Below are 20623 nucleotides of genomic sequence, written 5' to 3'. Positions count from 1 at the left end.
AATAACTCAAATATGTGAGGCTCATACCTAGCTTTAATAAGTGAAATTTCATAACAAAGGTGCAGCTCTTACTTTAGGAAATTTCCTCCTTTTGGAGGTCTTATTTTAATGTCAGAGTGTTCAAAAGATTGGAATTAAAATAAAAATCATGTGGAGCTTTTTGCTTGATAGTGCACTGAATGACTTATGCACCATTAGCGCCCTTAAACATAATTATTTTACTTTAGGGTTTCTAATTAGGGAGTTGGATTCTGGAGACACTTATTCTTAAAACTTGGGAAAGAAATAATGGTAGTACTAAAAGAAGAGCAGTAAATTAACAGGAGCTTTTTGTACTTGTGGGTCTCCCTTCCTCAATTCCACTTTTGTGCAAAAATTGGAGTAATAAAGACACTATAGCACTTTAATTTGCTGCTAACTGTGAGTAGTCAAAGAAAATTATTCTTCAGACCTTAATGTAATAATTGGGGGATACATTAGATTAATTTTTTGTTTTAGTTATCGACCTCTATGGCAGAGGGAGGCTGTTGAATGTCAATCTGATGTTAAAACTGATGTGTGGAAAAAAAAAAAAAGTTAAGTGCGTAAATTAGAGGAGAGGTGAAGAAAGAAATGAGCAAATAAGGATGACAAGGCAAGAAGGGGCGGTAAATAATACAACAGCAAACTCATATTCTCTAAACAAGGCCAAAGCATGATAAGCAAGCTTATCAGAGCAAGCCATGATTAAATATACCAAACAAACCAAGAAGATGCATGCATAAAACCAAGACACCATGACAAAAACACATAAAACAACAAACAACAAAATCAGAGCAGACATGCAGAATGCAAAAGCATGCTCCTGCAGAGGCTGTTGTGCTTTTCATGTATTTATGTATCACAAATGTCATGAAAGTCTTTGAGTTTTTGTAATATATTTTGGTCATTATTTTGAATGCTAACACAACTTTTTTTCTTTAAAACAGACACAAACATGCTCAAATAAAAAAGCATTTTAAAGACAAAATAAAAGATAACAAGGTGAAAATGTAAAAACAAACCAAATCCAAGCCATCACATGTTCATTAGCCAAAATGACATTAAGATGTGAACTCACATATTGAAAACTTGTTGCTGGAGTCTTTGCCAGGGAATAATTTAACGCCCCGTGATTTAAAATCTACTGATCGCTTCACTGCGGAGGAAGAACAAAACACAGAAAAGAAGAAAATCAGGAAACATATTGGATAAAGTTAACAAAAATGAGACCTAGCAAAGGCATTAAAAAAGGTAGATTCTTCTCCCTCACAAAGCTGAGAGAGAGAAGAGCACAGTGGAAAAAGTTATAAAGGCAAATTAAATTAAAAATGGTGGGAACAGATAGTGAGGGAGCCAGATAGACAAAAAAGAGAAAGACAGCAGCAGATAGAGGAAAGAAAGTAGATAGGGTTTCAACAATAGCATCTTTTAGCCTATTTGTTCATGAGAGGCTTAATTTTTCTCCTTCTTTGTCACTCAGACAAATACAGTACGTGGAGGGATTTTGCTAAAAGCCCCGAAATATTCCAAACAACAGGCTGGTAAAGAAGAAATTGCCGCTTTAATCAAAATGACAATGACGCAGCTCTGTAATCAAAGCATTCAGATAATGGCACGTTAGAAAATAAACGGTTACTTTAATCAGGGAAGATCCACAACAAGGGGAGAAAATGTGATGGAGGGATTCTAATCAGTATGAGCTCTGCTTTAACACCATTTCATCAGAGAGGGAGCTACTTTTTCCTGTAAAGTCCCTATCACTCAGAATGCATGGTCAGAAACAAACAGCATGAAAGATAAAGTTAAACATAAAAATAATACTCCTCTGGACATAGTTTTGCTTTAAAGATGAATGAACAGCACTGACATAAAAAACGAAACTATAAACATAACATAACATTGTCCTTAATGGCAGAAAGCTGTGATCACTCAAAAGAACATCTAATAAAATGGCTGACAGGCGTCATTCCTATAACGACCTGACTGATCCACTGAATGGTGACAAATGGCTGATGAGTTAATGTGCTACAATTATCCAGTGGCTACATACATACATGCTCATACATCAATAACATTATATCTGACATGGTTAAATTACATCATCTGCATTTTATGTTCCCTTAATGCTGCTTTACACATGCACATATGTTAGTGTTGCTCTACTTACCGTGCTTGCATTGAAACAAGTCGATTAATGTGCTAAAGATTAATCTTTTGTACAGTGGATGAACATTAACTCTACTCGTTCATTATTGTCTTACTCACCGACATGCTAATTGAGTGTGGGACAAACTGTATGTGTAAGTGTGGTTTGTGTGCGTGGTCCACGACAGTAAAAGACACCGACCCCCACCCTGTACTACTCAGTTTGAATGAAAAATGTGTCGTAGGTACTTTATTACTCTTGTAAAAAAAGCGTTGTTAATAAGACGCCTTAGATGAATACATTTTGCTGTGTATTCTGCAACCACTGCATTAGTGATAGACATCACTGTAAATCATTGTCTGTTTAACTCTAACACATCAGCATACTTTCACCACATGTTTCAGCACCATATATTTGACATAGCTTAAATATAATTCAACTTAAAAAATATTTTCATATTACACAAGAGCTGTTCAAAACCTGTAAGCAATAGAAGACAGGCTAAGTACATAAAACTTGGTTGCATTTTTCCTTGACAAAGAGACTGAAAATAATACTTAGAATTTATAATTCAAACACATGTAGAGGTGTTTGTTTAAAGATAACAAAAAGGACCTCATGCAATAAATGTAGAAAAACTATATCTTTTTTGACTGCAATAAGATACGTATTTCTTCTACTTTCTTTGTGGGCCTCAGCTTGCTTAGTTTCAGAGTCTCTCCCAGGATCTGTTTGTTAATGCCACTTCAAGTTACATTAAAGTGCATGTTAAACACTGCTCAGTAAAATAATTACAGGTTATGCCAGGTGTCCATCATCAGAAGAAAGAAAGTACACTGCTTTGACTCTGTTCTTTATTTTGTCATATTATTAAAACTCATTTTCATCATTGCATACTAAAACACTGCAGATCAGTTTTGGGGGTAACACATTACAAAGTAATCTGTTACAACACACAGATCACTTCTTGCTTTGAAGAGTACTTTAACATGCTAGTTTCTGAAGTCATGTAACCCATAATAAAGTATCTTTTTCATTAAAGTAATGTTACTGAAAAAAGCTCCCTTATACCTTTCTCATTTGTAGTTGCAGAATAAAGAAAGAAAGAAAAAAGAAGCTCCACAAAGCATTAGCACCTGTAAACCTGTAAAGATTTTTATAACTGTTGGTGATATAATCCGGTGTAGAGTAACAGATTAAGGGCCGTACACTAGACTGTAGATTGACAGGAGAGTTGACACATTAAGAGGCTGATGTACTGCAGGCTACATGTAGCGGTTTCAATAACCAAAATGTGAAAGGAGTAACAGGAAAGTCCTCTAACGTATTTCTTTTCCGAGTAGATAATGCAGTAATGTAACCCACTACTTTTCTGAGTATCTACAGTAATATGGTGATCTAACAAGTTAGTCGTAAAAGTAATGCTACCCAACACTGTTGCAGATACTGTTCTTAGTATCATTTTACCAGTGTTGGGGGTAACGTGTTACAAAGTAATCCGTTAGAGTACTCAGATTACTTTTTTTGGAGTAACGAGTAACGTAACGCGTTAGTTTTACAATTCAAGTAATCCTGTTATTAGTTACATTTTCATAAAAGCAATCCGTTACTGAAAGAAAAATCCCAAATTTCCCCTCTCTTCCTTGGCTTCAAAAAGAGAGAAAGAAAAAAGGACGCTCCTTGAAGCATCTGCTGTGTTTGTCCTTATCTCTTCCTGTCGTCACGGTGGCACGTGCCAGAGGAAGGTAAACATTCTGTGCCAGTACACGCGCATTGTTAGCTTGTTGAACCAGCGAGATGACAGAGAGGACAGCAGGCCACTGTGGAATTATCCCCATTATGATGGATTTTTGGATAAAAGGGACAAGAACAGCATCCTGGTGAAACGTAAGTTTAAAAGCTCTGTTTGCTTTCACTGAATCAGCTGTGCAGCTGTTCCTATTATGCACTGTTATTATGCACAGTGTTGGAGTGATTCTGTCTGCCTCTGCTCAGCTTGTTGTCAGACTGTGAACTTGTTAAAGAGCTGTAAATGTTTTCCTGTCTGTAGGTGGTTTTTTCAGGCTGCACAGACACAGATTATGGGCTGTAAATTAAGCTGTACATCGGCATTAGAGTCGGCAATTTCAAATGCAGAAGTGCGGTCGTTATCTGTCGTTTTTACAACCACTGAGTGGAACGAGTGGCTAAAGGGTTTCAATAGTTAGTAACGCAATAGTACTCTAACGCGTTAGTTTTAGAAGTAGGTAATGCAGTAACGTAACAAATCACTTTTCTCAGTATGTAACGCAGTAATCTAATGAGTTAGTTTCAAAAGTAACGCTACCCAACACTGCATTTTACAGCCTGATGTTAGCCTCTCATCATTATTATTATTTGTCTGTAGTTTTTGATATTTGAGCATAATGGATAAAAAAAGCAGAACAGAGCAAAAACTATACACTGTTAAGTTGTCAAGAGGAGGTGTGAGAAACATCTGAGGAAAATCAAACAAACTTTCAAAATGATCATATTGAATTTGTCTAATTAGGGGGAGTGCATTTCAACATTTTAGCTTATTAAGGTTGTAGTTTGAAATGATCTTTTACCAGAGGTTCATTTCTGAGTGTGCACATAGGGGTCAAGGTCAAACCCATCTTTCTTCTAGGAGAGAGCCAAAGAAAAATGAAACTCAGGGAGGAGAGAGTGTCAGAAATGCATCAGAGGGTCAAGGTCAGGTGAACCAGACACCCATGCATTGTGACTACTCCTCTGCACATAGGGCACTTGCTTATAATGAACCATATCAGCGCTCTGGACCAAATAATTTTGGACTTCTCAAGGATTTAACATCTTCTAATTTGAAGCTTTGGAAAATTCAAGTGAAAATAAGAAATGGTGTAAAAATGATACTTTCAAAAAATCTAGCTAGGGAAAGACAGGCATTTATTAATAAACCAACAGACCTGTAAATAAATGAGCTTTCCTAACATCTTAAAATGACTTTTCACAAATGTTCTATTAATGTGTCTGCAGAAATTTCTTTCTGGAAAGGAATCTCTCAAAGCATAGCAAATACAAATAAAAGGAAGAAATCCTTCAGCTAACGTCATAGCAATCACTTTCACAAAGAGGCAAATTTATAATCCTAAAACAAAGTTACAGCTATTTAAGTGATTTACACTTGATATTTGATACTGGAGCTGCTAATGTTACATAACTGCATCTAATGGAAAACATTAAGAGTAGAGATACGCAAAAGTATATGCAAAAGTTTTTTGTCATATCGGCATTTCATCCACATAGAAGTGGTGTTTTAGGAGGCAGTAAACTATACTTTTTGAAACCGAGTCCCAGAGTGAACAAATCTGTAAACACTTTTGTTTCATCTCCGTGTGGACAGCCAGCCCATCTTTCTTGAAATGATTCACACAGAGCGTAACTCACTTACCCCGCATGCACTGTCGAACCAAAACAACAATGGTGGATTATGGTGGTGTGTTCGTGCTGCAGAAGCTTCTCTCTTTTGGAGCATTTCCGTGGCAGTGATACAGCGCCACGTACAGGCTTTGCATATGTACTACAGTGTTTGTTTTCAGTCGTTTTCAGTGGTTCCATGCTTACATGGACATTTCCTGAAATGATCCCATATGTATGGAAAACTTTTTCAAAACGAAACGGAAATATAACGTTTTCCTCTCTGTGTCACACGGAGTGTTCAGGTCATTTCTCCAACTACTTAGAACAGACACAGCTAAAGATGGCTAACAACAATCTGTGACAAGAGAGGAATGAATTCATTTTCCATCGCATTGCACTACACACAGAAAACATTCAGTCCCTGAGACAATCTATGGTTTTGTTCTTATCTGTGTACATTAAAAAGTCATTGCAGAGATAACAGAACTGAACAAAAGCGGGTGAAAAACAGTATCTTACATAATTGCATCATTTCCTTCACATTAAAACTTGTTTTGGAAAATCTCCCAATTGTAAGAAATTGATAACACTCATCAAGACAATGGCTATTTTTGTCAACAGGGAGAATGTGTGATCTACATCAAAGTCTCACAGTTTGGTTTGAAATACTTCACCCCCTCACAGTAAGGCTGCCAAATCAGGGAATCAGGGCCAAAAAAGGTAAAAGTCAAATTTGTTTATGCCAGAGCAAATTCAATCCCAGTATAAAGCCCTGTTAATATGCATCATAAAACCTGTCCTGTGTGAGTATGCATCAAAGTTAAATATGCCCATGTTAGTATTCAGGCCTACAAGCACATCTTCTGCTGCTTATCTACTGCAAACAACAGATGGAAAGGCAGCTGCTTTAAAGTAAACCATATTAATGAACATAACCATTCCCTATTTAACAAAACTATACCTAACTAGCAGGAGAATGATGAAGAACTGTCCTAAAATTGAACTGTAGGACAATAGACAATAAGAGACCTAGTTAAATGAAAGAAATACACATTACACATTATGTAATCATCATATTGAGTCTAATGTAGGCTCTTTTTACATACTTTCAAGCAAAATCTACAGTATAATCTACTTCAAGTCTTATTATCGAGAGCTATGCATGTTTTGTTTTCCAGGCAGATTCTGGCTTCATGATTCAGTTATCTCAGTCATACTTGCTTGTTACCCATCTGGATTTCACTTTTTTGAAGAATTGTGTGAAACAGTGAAGCTTTCATGTAGGAGGTGATATGACTGATATGCCTAGTGTTTTCTTGGCTAGGTGCCTATAACTCATGCTTTAATACACTGACTATGAAAAACATGAACTGCTTTTTCAAAATATGCACCGCTTTTTGGTACAATTTGACAGAGACTACGAACAGGTTATCATGAAAAAGTTATGGAATAGAAAAGGGTTTATGAACAAACTAATTCATGTTTTAGATAAAATAGATCTCACAGAAATGCACCACCTTTAAAGATGAGTAGACATAGTGGTAATAGAATCAATACTCATATTTCTGATGTAGTAAAGAAATTTTACTGTGCCTGGGGGTTTAGATAGATACTTTATCAACCTGGGGGGAATTAAGAAGGATCATCGATAATAACATCTGCACAGGAATAAAATGTTTGACAAATGCTAAAAATATATAAAAATCTAGGGATAGCCAATATTGGAATTGTGCCGATATTCAGCATGTTAATATTTACAAATACATTTTAGACAACACTGATATAGACATTTAGCTCAGACCTAAAAACTCAGCCCTGAAAACAAACTTTAAAGTTTAAGAAAGAACAAACTTCAGTCCTTAGAAAATACTTGAAAGTTTAAGGAAAGTCTTTGTCTTCCCTTGTCTTTGTCACAAAGAAAAAAAAAGGTTGACATCTGCATGTCCTTACTAAAACTCCAAAAACTGAATCAAACATATGGTTGATATTCACGGCCAATAATTTCAACGATGTAGTTGTATATATCAGCAGACATTTTCTTATCTGCCAATACCAATATTTACACAAGTGGACAACATCATTGGTATGGTATATAAGGTCCGGACTGAGAGGATTAGCTTGTGTTTGTAGTCATGAAAGGAAAAAAAAAGAGGAAAAACCCACTAAAATAACTTGAAATGGACATAATTAAAAATGCTGAAAATTAACCAATGAAAATCAGACATTGCTTTTATATTATGGCTCAACAGAAACATTTAAAAAACAAACTAATGAAACTGACATGAACAAATTGATGGTACCCCTACAAAGGTTAAAAATAATTTTTACCATAGGAACATGTTAAACTAAGATGTGTCCTGTAATTAGCATCACAGGTGTCTTCAAACTTGTAATCAGTCAGTCTGCCTATTTAAAAGGTGAAAAGTGGTCACTGTGCTTTTTGGTACCATGGTGTGTATACCACACTGCACATGGACAACAGAAAGCTGAGGAGAGAGTTGTCCCATGAGATTAGAAAGCATGTACAGCTGTACATATTGTTCAGGAGTTTAAGGTACACAGGACTGTAGCCAACCCTCCTTGGCATACCCACAAGAGGAAAATTGATGACAAATTGAAGAGACGATAATACAAATGGTAACAAAAGAGCCCAGAGCAACAGGCAAAGAGGTTAGAGGTGAACTCCAAGGTCAAGGTACATCAGTGTCAGAACACACCATCCGTCACTGTTTGAGCCAAAGTTGACTTAATGGAAGACAGCCTAGAAAGACTCCACTGTTGAAAGCAAATCATTAAAAAAGAGACTGGAATTGTCCAAAATGCATTAGGCAAGCGACTAAGCTTCAGGGAGAATGTCCTTTGGACAGATGAGACAAAAACAGAGCTTTTTGGCAAGTCACATCGAACCTATGTTCACAGACGCAAAAATGAAGCATACAAAGAAAAGTACATTGTACGGATGGAGGAGGCTTGGTTAAATTCTGGGGCGTCTTTGCTGCATCTGGCACAGGGTGTCTTAAATCTGTGCAGGGTACAATGAACTACCAGGACTATCAAGGCATTCTGGAGTGAAATGTGCCGCCCAGTGTCAGAAATCTTGGTCTCAGTTGCAGGTCATGGGTCCTTCAATAGAATAATGACCCCAAAACACAAGACAGCTAAAAACAGCCAAGAATGGGTAAGAACAAAACATTGTACTATTCTGAAGTCTCTATGAGCCCTGATCTAAATCCTATTAAACATCTGAGGAAGGAGCTGAAACATGCAGTCTGGAGAAGGCATCCTTCAACCAGGTACAGAAGTCTCATTGAGATTTATGAAGTTGCTCGATTGCAGTCACTGCCTTAAAAGGTTGTGCAACAAAACATTAAGTTAAGGGTACCATCATTTTTGTCCAGACCAGTTTCATTAGATTATTTTTGTACAATTCTGGTGAACCACAATTCAAAAGCAATGTCTGATTTTCTGTCGTTAACTGAAGGGTACCAACAATTTTGTCAGTGCATGTGTTTTGCATCTCTATAAAATCATCATCAAAATTCAAACAATCAATGTATCTGGATATGACTATATTAAAGTGTGTTCTAAGCAGCTGCTTACACTTAAATGGTTCATGATTTGTTGAGAAAACTATATTTGCTGGTTTGTTTAATGAGAATCTGGCTATTGTATAAAAAGGTAAAGAAGTTAAGGTTAATGACAGCTATTTCATAATACATCTAGTAGTTTATACTGCTTTAGATGCCAATAAGCAGCTAATTTCTCTGAGAAGTTTCAGCTTTCTTATTTGATTATTAATGTACAAAATGAGACAGGCTAACTGTTTCATTGAGTCCTAATGCTTAGCAGTGCTAACTCGCAGCAGGCTCTAGCTAAAGGGTATGTACAACATTTTTCAATCTAACAGATGGATAAGAAATCAATTACTTTGTAATACAGTCTTTCCCACTCTGATATTATGGGCTGCAAATTGTCAACATAAAACAGGTGAAATAGAACCTGAAGATGTAATGATGGACTTGGTCATTAAAAATGTATCAAAATCTATATTAGGCATGTCTAAGATAATTGCCTCTAGGTGAAATGTATTGGAGATATTAATAAGTATAGGCTGTTATTTTCAGGAAGTATATATCCCTGCCTACGCTGAGTTAAACACAGTTTTAATATATACAATTAGTGTGTGCAATCAGTGGGTGAGAACAGTTGTCAGAGCTGTAGACATCCTCCACATTTGATGAGCTGCTTTGTAAGCACAGACCAGCAATCACACATCTCCAGATTGTGTCTATGCAAACTAGCTGCATTAATTCTACCAAGTTCATTCACTGCAACACTTACTGTAATAATCCCAGTGCTGACAGCCCTATTGATATACCCACAGCAGAATAAGGAGTAAACAATGAAAGCCAGAACCGGTGAAATGCAACCCCAAAATAATATAAAAGATGATAAAGGGCTAGTTCATAGATTTATGAGCTCATCTGAAGCCCCAGAGGCCTACAGTGTCTCTGTTCTCAGTTTGACTGATTGTCCTTAAACCACAGCTGAAAAGAAAAAGACTGCAGGATTTATTTACAAAAAACCCTAATAATATTCCTCAATAGCTAAATGCTCACGTCTCACATTTGCAGTAATTATCTGCAGCATTTCACGACGTGTGCACTTGATCACAAGCCGGTTTGAGACATTATGAAAGTCATATCAAAGGTACCATGCAGTCAACAATATCCAATATGTCAACCTCCCTGAGGGACAAACTGTCTCACTGCTCCGCTTGAATTATGTTTCCGTACCACTGGTTGACTGGTGTTTCTTTTGTACCGACTGACTTATTTTGTTGCCATAGCATTGGCTGACTGATAATGCCGTCAGTTGTTCATTAAGAGCCAATCACAGCCCTGCAGACACAGAAACTCATGAATACGTAATGAAGAGAGATGATGGAGGGGTGTGATTGGTAGGTTTTGCCGCAGGGAAGGAAACAGATTGTTCATACCTGACACACACGAGTAGACAGTGGGCTAACAGGAGCAAACACACACAAACAAACACACACATATTTCTTCACAAGGAAACAGCTGTGCATGCCAAAACAAATAAGCACATATACTGATAGATCCATCAACTTTAAGTAGATGCATACATACTGACACCATGACTTTTCATGTGCATATACAGAGAGGAGGAAACAATGATGGTGACCAAAGCTGGTTGAGACACACATACACATGTGTGGGCACACAACTCTGCAGACACACATGGTTACCTAACCCACAAACACAGATTCTCAGCCAGGTGTTGAGGGTGTGGGGTTGCATCACACAGGGCGGCATGTGGACAGAATATCTTATCAATGTGACCCCGAGTGTTCACTAACCTCATCCATGCTAAAGATTTGATATCCAAGTTATATTTGTAGAGAACCAGTGGAGAATAAACCCAACAGTTTCTATAGTATATAGCGTAGAAGACAAGACTAGTGTTTTCCTGATCTAGATGGATATATATAGCTGGTTTATTAGCCACACAACCAATACAGGTGGAATTTGTTTTCTGTTGAGTATAACAACTGACAATCCACATGCAATGGAGACAGAATGCAGGGCTACAAATTTCATACAATGACACAATGGTATTACCTGCTACTATATAGTTGTGTGATGGGTTTAGGTAGAACTAGAGAGGGAGGAACAGAGTCCTGATAGCTAAGGAGCACTTACTTTTGATCTTATCTTCCACTGATGAAATGAAAGGTTTCCAGTATGCGAGCAGCCTTTAAGTACGTGTCTGGCTGCAATGCACAGTAATTGTCACTGCAAGGAAAAAGTATTACTGATGCCTAAGTGCTGCATATGCCCAATGTAATGAGCGGAAGGAGTGTAACTCATTAATCTCAGCATCATTTGAAGTCACTGGTATGTCTCATATTAGCCGCATGGGGGCAGACAGGCTAATAGAAAGGGAAGTCTTTGCAGATCTTCTTTACATCCATACAATCGATTGAGAGGAAATGATCATTCAGATTCAGGAGGGAGGATGCTAAAATGCCTTGCATTGTTTGCAATTTTAGCAAATAGGTCACAGGTTAGGGTCAAGGTCAAGATCTCACTTACAGACTGCGATTGGAGTATAGGTGTGACATTTTTATTATGCTGATGGTGGAGAAAAAATGCTCTCTTAACATTTTACATTTTGGATGCTGAAAGGGTATTGATTCAGAGGTGCTTCCTAGAATTAAAGCAGGGTGATCACTGAAGGTCAGGAAGAGCACTTGATCCAACAGTTTATCTCACTCTGTCAAGGAAATAGTTCCATACTGTTTTATCTGCCTGTCTGGTAATACTGAGATGATTTAAGAATCTTCAACTACGCTGCAACCTTATTATTTCATGGAAATATGGAAAAAAATAACAACTGATTCGCTATAGAGCTAAACCTTTTGCACATCGTATTAAAGGTGGGTGTAGCAGAGTACAACTTATGATATAATATGGATACAATGACATTATTATAGATTATAGCCTATTCAGAGACAATGATATAAAGATACATGAACCACGTCAAGTTACTTGCAGAATGCAAAAAGGCCTTGAAAATGTAAAGTGCTGGGTTATTGCATTTCAATTTTTTTAACTGCTGTTTGACATTATCCTGCTACCCTCTTCTTCTTCCTTTAAATCCCCATCAGCTTCTTCCTGGGCCAATTAACTTCCATTCATTTTGCCCTTATCTATGTCACAAATCTAACCCTGAGCAGTCATGAGCTAATGATGTAGTATGAAAATTAAAGGCAAGGATATCTGCTCAGGCTGCTTCTATTTTGATTAAAATAAAGACATTTGCCACCAACAATATCATAATTATATCAGGTTAAACCAGTATGATAATACATACTGGGATAATTTCGTCCCAACCCTAGATTGTACTGTTGCAGCCCTTTTTCATTGTTTGGAATGTGCCACCAATAGATGTCTGATAGAGTGGAATATGCAGCAAGACTGCTGTTAAGAAATATCTGTAGATCATGTTTTTTTTTAAATCAAGTCTATCAGACAGAAGGATTTAAGCTGGTAATAACTGATTCTCTCTCATGAAGGGAGATAAAGCAGACTGCTTCGGCCAACAGGAGTTAAAAGTGTGATGCTTTCAGGGTGATGGGTGTGTATAACAAAATATGGCATTTGTTGAAATTGCTCTCAAAGCTTCAGTGGAGGCCTGCCATTTATTTGGCTGATTCAAACCTGCCACTGCTAAACCTTGAAAATGCCCCTGCTAGCACAGTGTGATACCTCTGGATTTATCCTCCATTTTAATGTGTGAAGAGACAAAATATGCTGTGAAATGTTCAGGAAGATCTTTCCAGAGCACCAGCATTGTTTTCAGCTGGTGCTAAGTCAGGAGAGGTGCAGACATGACAATCAACGAAACAGAAATATATTTCTGTGGACACTATACAAATATCAGTATGTGGTACACAGTGCACAGTTCATACCCGGGTGCCCCTGATTATGAATTTACATTTTACATTTTACATTTTTACATTTTGAACCTGACTGGTCAGATTTTGCCTGTAGTAATCACTCAATGTGTTTTCTCCACTGGTCCAAGTTCTCATTTGCAACACAAGAGATAAACCACATTATTAGATGATTTGTCCCCTAGACCTAAAACAACAATGCATTCTATGACAGCATTTGATCCATCCTTTTCATTCATCAGTCTGCAATTTGGCAACCTTAAAATGATATTCTACATAGTATTTACCATACAAAAGGCTAAAATGTAACAGAGAGCAAGGCAGCTCTAGGTATGAAATTTGTATTTATCTTCACCGCCACAGGGATAAAAATATCAGACCACACAAACCTAACAAGAGGCCACCATCTGTCCTACATCAAAGCTCTATACTACCATTGTGAAATATTGTTACCTCCACCAAGAAGGTTATGTGATTGGGTGGGTTTGTTTGTTTGTTATTTTGTTTGTTAGCAACATAACTCAAAAAGCTGTGGATGGATTTTCATGAAATTTTCATGAAATGACAGAAACGGCATAAGGAAGAACTGATTAGATTTTGGGATTGATCCGGATAAAGAGCACAGCAACATTTTGGATTAGATAAAAGAAACACACCAAATGACGCATAAACAACAAAATAATTACTCTAGAGACACATAATGAGTTAAGAGCTCAACAACCTGCTTTAGTTATGTGGTTTATCTCTTATATCCTGACATGCAGGATAGACTGTTTCATATATTCATTGTATGGGATAGTAGTTCATATTCATCTGGGCAAGCACCTATAGTCTTTGTTTGGGAAAAAAGAACCTTTGAAAAGATTCTCAAGGGTGATTGGACAGCTTCTGTCTGTCACATTCATTATGGTCCTACCAGAGAGACAAGACAGACCATATAGTAGCCATGCACAGCCCAGGTAAGAATACTACATAATGACATCTTTTCCACCTAGCACAGCTTTCACTGTGGTTCTTTGCTCTTCTTTTAATACAGAGTTGTTGTCACTTTCTGACAAAAGCTGTTGCTAAATATAACCTAATGGCCTCACCGGCAGCATTTGTTTACTGGCTTGTATCAAAACTAAGCCATACTTGTAGGTACTGCCTTGGTAAAGTTGACTGGTCTGTCCATTCTCAGACCTGTCACAACTGTTTCAGGCTGAAGCATTACAAGAGGGATCTGCCTGATGAAAGACGAGGACTTTTGCAAGGTTATATCTCTTATGTTGCAACGAAGATTTATTAATTCCTATAGCTATATAAATAAGTATTGATAACCTGGAATTCATAACAAAGTAGGAAATGAATCATAGCCTTTTTTTTGAGAAAACAGTTATATTTATGTAAAATTTGACATCAAGCATGTCTTTATTGCTGGGATGGAATAAGTCTTGTTTGTTAGGCAGAGGTTTATAATGAGTTTGGCAGCTGAATGAGGCTCCTTTGAAACAAACAACCGAGAATTCAAATATTTAGAGTCATGCCTAGTTCATATCTGAGAGGTCTCCTTTGATAATGTTAAATTCTCTGGCCTTCATCATCATGCACGATGGAACTGATAGAAGCCCTCTACCATACATGAACATAAGTAGCATCAGTGCTGTGCTACATTGGGTAGAAGTTACCCAATGTAGCACAGCAGCATTGCTTTAAACATTAAAAACATCAAACCAGCTATTTCTTATTTTTAATAATATGAAGTAAAATAGAGTTGTTCATGACATAACTTCAAATACCCTAAATTACAGAAGTGATCCGCAGAGTGTTCAAGAGTCAACATAATGATTACTATGCACTCAAAAAATCTCTGGATATGACTTTTTCAGTCTCTCTTTGCAGACTGACTCCCATTTTGGCTTCAATACCAAACCTCTTTGTGTTTATTACAAATATTTGACAAATTTAGACCTGGAAATTCCAAAAACGTTAAAGTTCATTCTGTACTTTAATGACTATTTGTCCCAGGTGTTGTAACAAATTTAATTTAAAGTAGGAGCCAGGGTCCCTCCATCCTTATTTTTTTTGCCACCTCTACTTTCTGTAATGTTAACGTTAATTAATAAGAGCCAGACATTATTTCTCAGGGTTCGACTTAAATTCACACAGAAAATGGAACCACTGGCAACCATTCAATTGACTAGATGGGTGGCTGACTGACCTGCTAACTGGCCAACAGCCAGAGCAAATAGATGACTGACTGGCTGACTGACTAGACACTCCAGGCTTTAGACTAACACTTTTCTCTGAGCTACTTACAGTAAGTGCAACAGTAGTCAAACTCAGATGGAGTAGTGGGTTGACTGGATGTGAGGATTTGTGGTGACAATTATAGTGTGGAATTGCAGTCAGTTTCTGGTGTGTGTTGGTGTGTTAAGCAATTTGTTTCAATAGGCTGAGGCTGAAAAACTGCAAAGCTGTCTGAGAGACAGAATGGATGTGTTTTTGTAATAACTGGAATTGAATATAATAAAAAGGAGCAAAAAAAAAAAAACCCCTCTCATACACAAGAATGTTAAACCAGCACAGTCTGAATAACAATCAATAGCTTTAGACACATTACAATCAGTGACTCCAGCATTAACAGTAATTACATGAGTCACTGTAAATCACATTTTTGGCCAGAGGCTTTCATGGATAAGTAGGTACGACATGTGAAGGTAAGGAATTTCATTTCTTTAGTTAGTTACCTCCACATTTTACTATGATTAATCCTTTTTTTAAAGTAACATCTGCTGTTGTTAGTCAGTAACCTAATGGAGCTAACATTTTCAACACAAAAGGGCTTGAAGTGCTTTTTTTGGTTAGACTTTCAAATTTGTCATATTTTCAAACTTTGTAAGATGGAACATTATAAAAGAGATGAATATGCTGTCTTAAAAGACTGAGGCTAGAGCTGCAAGTTCAAGGCACATCATATATGCATGACCAGTTGGCGATATAAGACATAAATAAAAAAATAAATAAACATATAAACAAATACATAAAAGTATTGCTCTTGTATTGCAGTGTGAGATGGCGTTGATATATTAAGTCTTACCTTTTAATAATATATGGTATTATGGGAAAATGTAACATAAGAATATTATCAATACTATTTTGAGATGCTATTTTAATGAGCACACATCTGAATGTCATGATGAAAACATGTGTAACATAGATGACTCACTGACCGGTGAAATATCCACAACTTTTACCTATTTATCCTCAATACTCATTCCAGAGAAAGGATACTTGAAGTTTTATGACTCTAAAAATGTTATAAGTCGGCGTATTTATAGGGAAATTGTAAATTATGTTCTCATATATTATTCTTGTATCCTCTGAGTTCATTCAGAAACATGAATAGCTGGTTTTAGCTGAAGGGGAGAGCTGTTCATGTTCTTCTTTTGAGAACTCATTCCCATTCACAGCTAAAGCCTGGGGCTGTGTTTGCTCGGGGTCAGAATATAGTGTAACATACAAAGCCACATCTGGAAGCTAACTTGTTTCATCCAGTCATGACATACTGCAATGTAACAGCTGGGTTTTTGCTCTTTTTGAAGGTCACTTTCAGTTTATCACTTATGTCAACAAAAAGCACACTATCTAAAGCCCAAAGTGATTTCACAGATATGTTTCAGACATGGATCAAACCAGTCTGAGAATCAGCTCTCATTCCCTCTGGGAGAAAGGTGCACCTGCAGGCTTTCACATTGGCATTTAAACTGTGTTGTTGCCATCAAATTCAAAATGAGATCATGCTTTTTCAGGAAATGGGTAAAATGTTTTAAACATCTCATATGTTGCTTATGATTTATTGTGAATAATTTATGGGTCTATGAGATTTACAAACCATTGCATCCTGTTTTCATGTACATTTTACACTGTGCCCCAACTTTTTTGGTATGTACGTTGTATCAGGAACATCCTGCGCCACAGACTTTAGAGTACAGACCAGGTTTTAGGTTGTGCTGTGTTCTCAACATAGAAATACCCCAGCTTGGAGCAAGACCACTCCTCAGTTTCAGAAAAACATCCCCCACGTCTGCTACCAATTTAAACAATGTTAGCTGGATGAAGAAAACGACAAAATATTGTCAAAATCTGAAATATAAAGTCTTATTCAGAACATAAAGTTAAACTTTAGCCATAAAGAATCGACTCTTATCTGTAGTTTTAATGTAAATCGCTTTAGGTCTCAAATTGTAATTAAGTAATGACACTTTAAGTAAGTGTTTAAGCAGGAAGACAATTATCCTTCTAATTGGATCAGTACATGAGGGATCCACCTCGGTCATTAGCTTATCCAGTGACTTGACTTAGAATTATTTACTGGCTTTCCTGTCAGGAAATGATCATCCTGGCTGAAGGACATTTCAACTTTCTTACCTGTTATGTCTCTCAAACTGTCATGGCTGTCTTTTTCACTCTGCTACCCCATCATTCGACCATCAGCAGTAACAATGCCCTCACATATAAGGCTTCTTCAGGGGATGTCAGATTGGCTGCTATTTGTTGAGGGTTTTACCTCATTTAAATGCATCTAATTGACAGGGTCAATGCAAAAGTCTTATGAATTATTAACAATAAGGCATCTACATTTTGTTTATATCCTATGACTTTGTGATAGAACACTTTCCAAGGACTAACAAGGACAGCAGTGCTGACAGTGTATGACTGCATTTATTTAAGCAAAGTCCAAAAAAAGACCATGAGAGCAGATATTATTAAATAAACGTGTTCATAAATTTGTGACTGATGTTTATTAGTAATAATTTTATTCTTGTTTCAAGGTGTGAGACGGCGTGATTTAATAAAACACTAAATTTGGGGAGACATTTACCAGATTTGTAGGTTAAGTGGGGAATTCACAGCCCTTTATTGAAATCTCACTCTGCAGCATTTCAACCTGCAGTCTACATGCAGACCAACAGTATAAAAGCTGATGTATCAGAAAGCTAACATTCAAAGTGTGATTGCACTCTTTCAAAGCTAAGACACAGTCACCAAACCATGTTACAAGGATGACTAAAGGATATTACAGCTGTTCCCAGGGTGAAAGAACCACTCTGAGTTCATATTGACCAGCTAAACTAATCCACAAAGACTCTGAGGCGTGTTTAAAAACATGTTCAAAAGCCAACCAAAGCTTTCTATATTAGGTTGAAGTTATTAGTGAAATACATCTTGATCCAAAGGCAACAACGCATTAACTCCTGCCCGGAAACACTGACCGTACTGAATAAATACTGAGCTATAATGAAACACACTAATGGACTCTTTATGTTTTTGCTTGTCTTGAACTGCTGTGGAGGAAATAGATAATGTATGAGGCTTTGGAGAAACAAGCTTAAATCCTGGAAAAAATATCAGATAGTATCAGTTCTCTCTGATAGATTCTACTCTGTACAGCTACTTAAATACTATCCTTACGTTTGATATAAGGTAGGGAATAACTAAAGTTTCATTGTAAATGTTTGATATTAACTATAAATATCACAAGGGCAGCTTTAGTGTTTGGCATAAAATGTCAACTATGTAAAGAGAAATGTCTCCCTAGAGGGAGAATGCTTTGAATTGAAAAGGTTAATTCCTTTAATTCAAGTCTATCAACACATGGCCTACGGTATGTTTTCAAACCTTGCAATTGTGAATCATTTTGCAGCATCAATTAAACATCCAAATGGACAATTAACTCAGTAAATTTTGTTTAGCCATGCAGAGGAGCTGCGGGCTCTTTGTTCTAAATACACCATTACACCAACAGGCTTCTCCTGAGTCCAAGAACCCAGGCAGCCATCCACACACATTCACTGTCTGCCCCTTTTAAACAGCCTTTTAGAACAGCGGGGCATTAAAATGCTTCATGTAAATACTTAAATATTCAGCCAAACTTCACTGCCAAATGACTTGTCCCCTCAAACCACCAATCTCTCTCTGGCTAGCTACTCCTCTTTTTTCTCTTGGTTTGCACATGTCCTTCTCTTTTTACCCCTTTACCAGATCTCCTAACAGTTTTACTGCCCCCTCCTCTCTTTTTCTCTCTTGTTCCTTTTTTTTGTTCTTTGTTTATTTCTGCCTCTCTGTCCCTGCCTCTCTGTAAACTTGGATATAAATCATGAGGAGATTATTACCAATTTAGGACTTCATAATTTGGCAGCAGCCAGAGAAGGAAGGCTTTTATGAGCTAAGAATCTGACCTATAATGCACATAGACAAACAGTCAGTCAGTCCAGCTGGCAGGCAGCATCTAGAGCCAAACGCCCCTCTCTGAGGTCTCATACAGTGTCTTATAAACTGAGCTAACCCTGCCAAGGCATATTTGTTCATTTAGTCTCTGGGAGACAAATTAAGGGCTGTTTGCATACAGTGTTTCCACTAAACTAAACTAACCCGGCCTGAGGGCTTTGCTGTTATTATTTATTCTCCTGAAGACAAGAAGAGCTGAATAACACATTGCTTGTAGGCTACAATAAGAGTCAAACTAGATCTTGAGCACAAAAGTTTCTTTGCAAAGTGGATTTGACGAGCATTTTAAGAAATCGAAGAAAAAAGAAAGTAAATCTAATGAGGGGCGGAGTATGAATGCAGAGGAACAGAGAATAATCCATAATGTAGGGGAAAACTTGCATTTTTTACACATACAGCACTTCCTGCTTGTAAGTAATAAAACTGATTCAGTGGTAGTAATTTGTTCCACTGGTTTGTTGAATGATATTTTCTGATGTGAGAAATTCAACTAAAGATTTTATTTAAGTGTATGCACATATTTTGAATTGTGATTGAGTTTCAGAAGATTCCCTCTGGTTTGTGTCTACACTTTTTCAAGAAACATTGCATAAATATTCAAATGAAAGAACCATAGTAGAAACTTTTGCACTCTCTGCTCATGTGAAAAACCCAGGAAGCAAATGGAGATGACTGACAGCTGGCACGAAGTAGCCAATCAATCACAAGCTTGTTAAGAACTCCACTAATTAATCAACTTACCCTATCTCACTGACACCCCTCATTAACATGTTGATTAACCTTTTAAACCAATTACGATCAATTATACCAATTAAAAGCAAAATCTCGAGGGGAACGGTCAAGTTGTCTGTCAATCAATCAAGGGGAATTTTTGAGGGTGCCAAAGCGGAAGATGGAGAGTGAATTAAGGACATGAGAAAAGAGACTGGAAAAGGAAGTAAGATAAGAGGCAGAAAACAGAAAGGCTGAATCAAAAAGTAGCAAACAAGGATGTGACAGAGAAAGATATAAAAAGAAGGTGGGGTTTAAAAATATCTTAAACTTTTGTTTCTATTCACTCCCCTTCCAAAGTATACAGTGTACATTTAGGATACTACACTGTAAATCTGAAATCACTCGTCAGAACTTTGTTTTGGTTTGATTTTTTTGGATTTCAACATAAAGCCCACAAAAAAACCAAACTGATGTCTTTCCATTGTTTAATGTCTTTTTGCCTTGAGGTGTAGTCTTTGGTCATATTCAAATTTAAGTTCTTATCAAACTCACGGATTAGAAATTTATGCCGTTAATTTAGGATCAATATTGAA

At 37.0% G+C, this 20623-nt stretch overlaps 1 protein-coding gene across 1 annotated transcript in view; it reads right to left on the bottom strand.

Annotated features, from left to right (window-relative positions):
• csmd3b (CUB and Sushi multiple domains 3b) overlaps positions 1-20623 on the bottom strand; it is a 367690-nt gene that overhangs the window by 167503 nt on the left and 179564 nt on the right. Inside the window, exon 7 of the mRNA XM_041808608.1 lies at positions 1100-1177. Within this exon, the coding sequence (XP_041664542.1) occupies positions 1100-1177 (78 nt within the window). The remainder of the gene's footprint in view (positions 1-1099; positions 1178-20623) is intronic.

The sequence above is a fragment of the Cheilinus undulatus genome, linkage group 16, assembly GCF_018320785.1.
Source record: "Cheilinus undulatus linkage group 16, ASM1832078v1, whole genome shotgun sequence".
Classification (NCBI taxonomy): domain Eukaryota; kingdom Metazoa; phylum Chordata; class Actinopteri; order Labriformes; family Labridae; genus Cheilinus; species Cheilinus undulatus.
The sequence above is the reverse complement of the archived record's forward strand: the minus strand, read 5'-3'. Positions and strand labels throughout refer to the sequence as shown.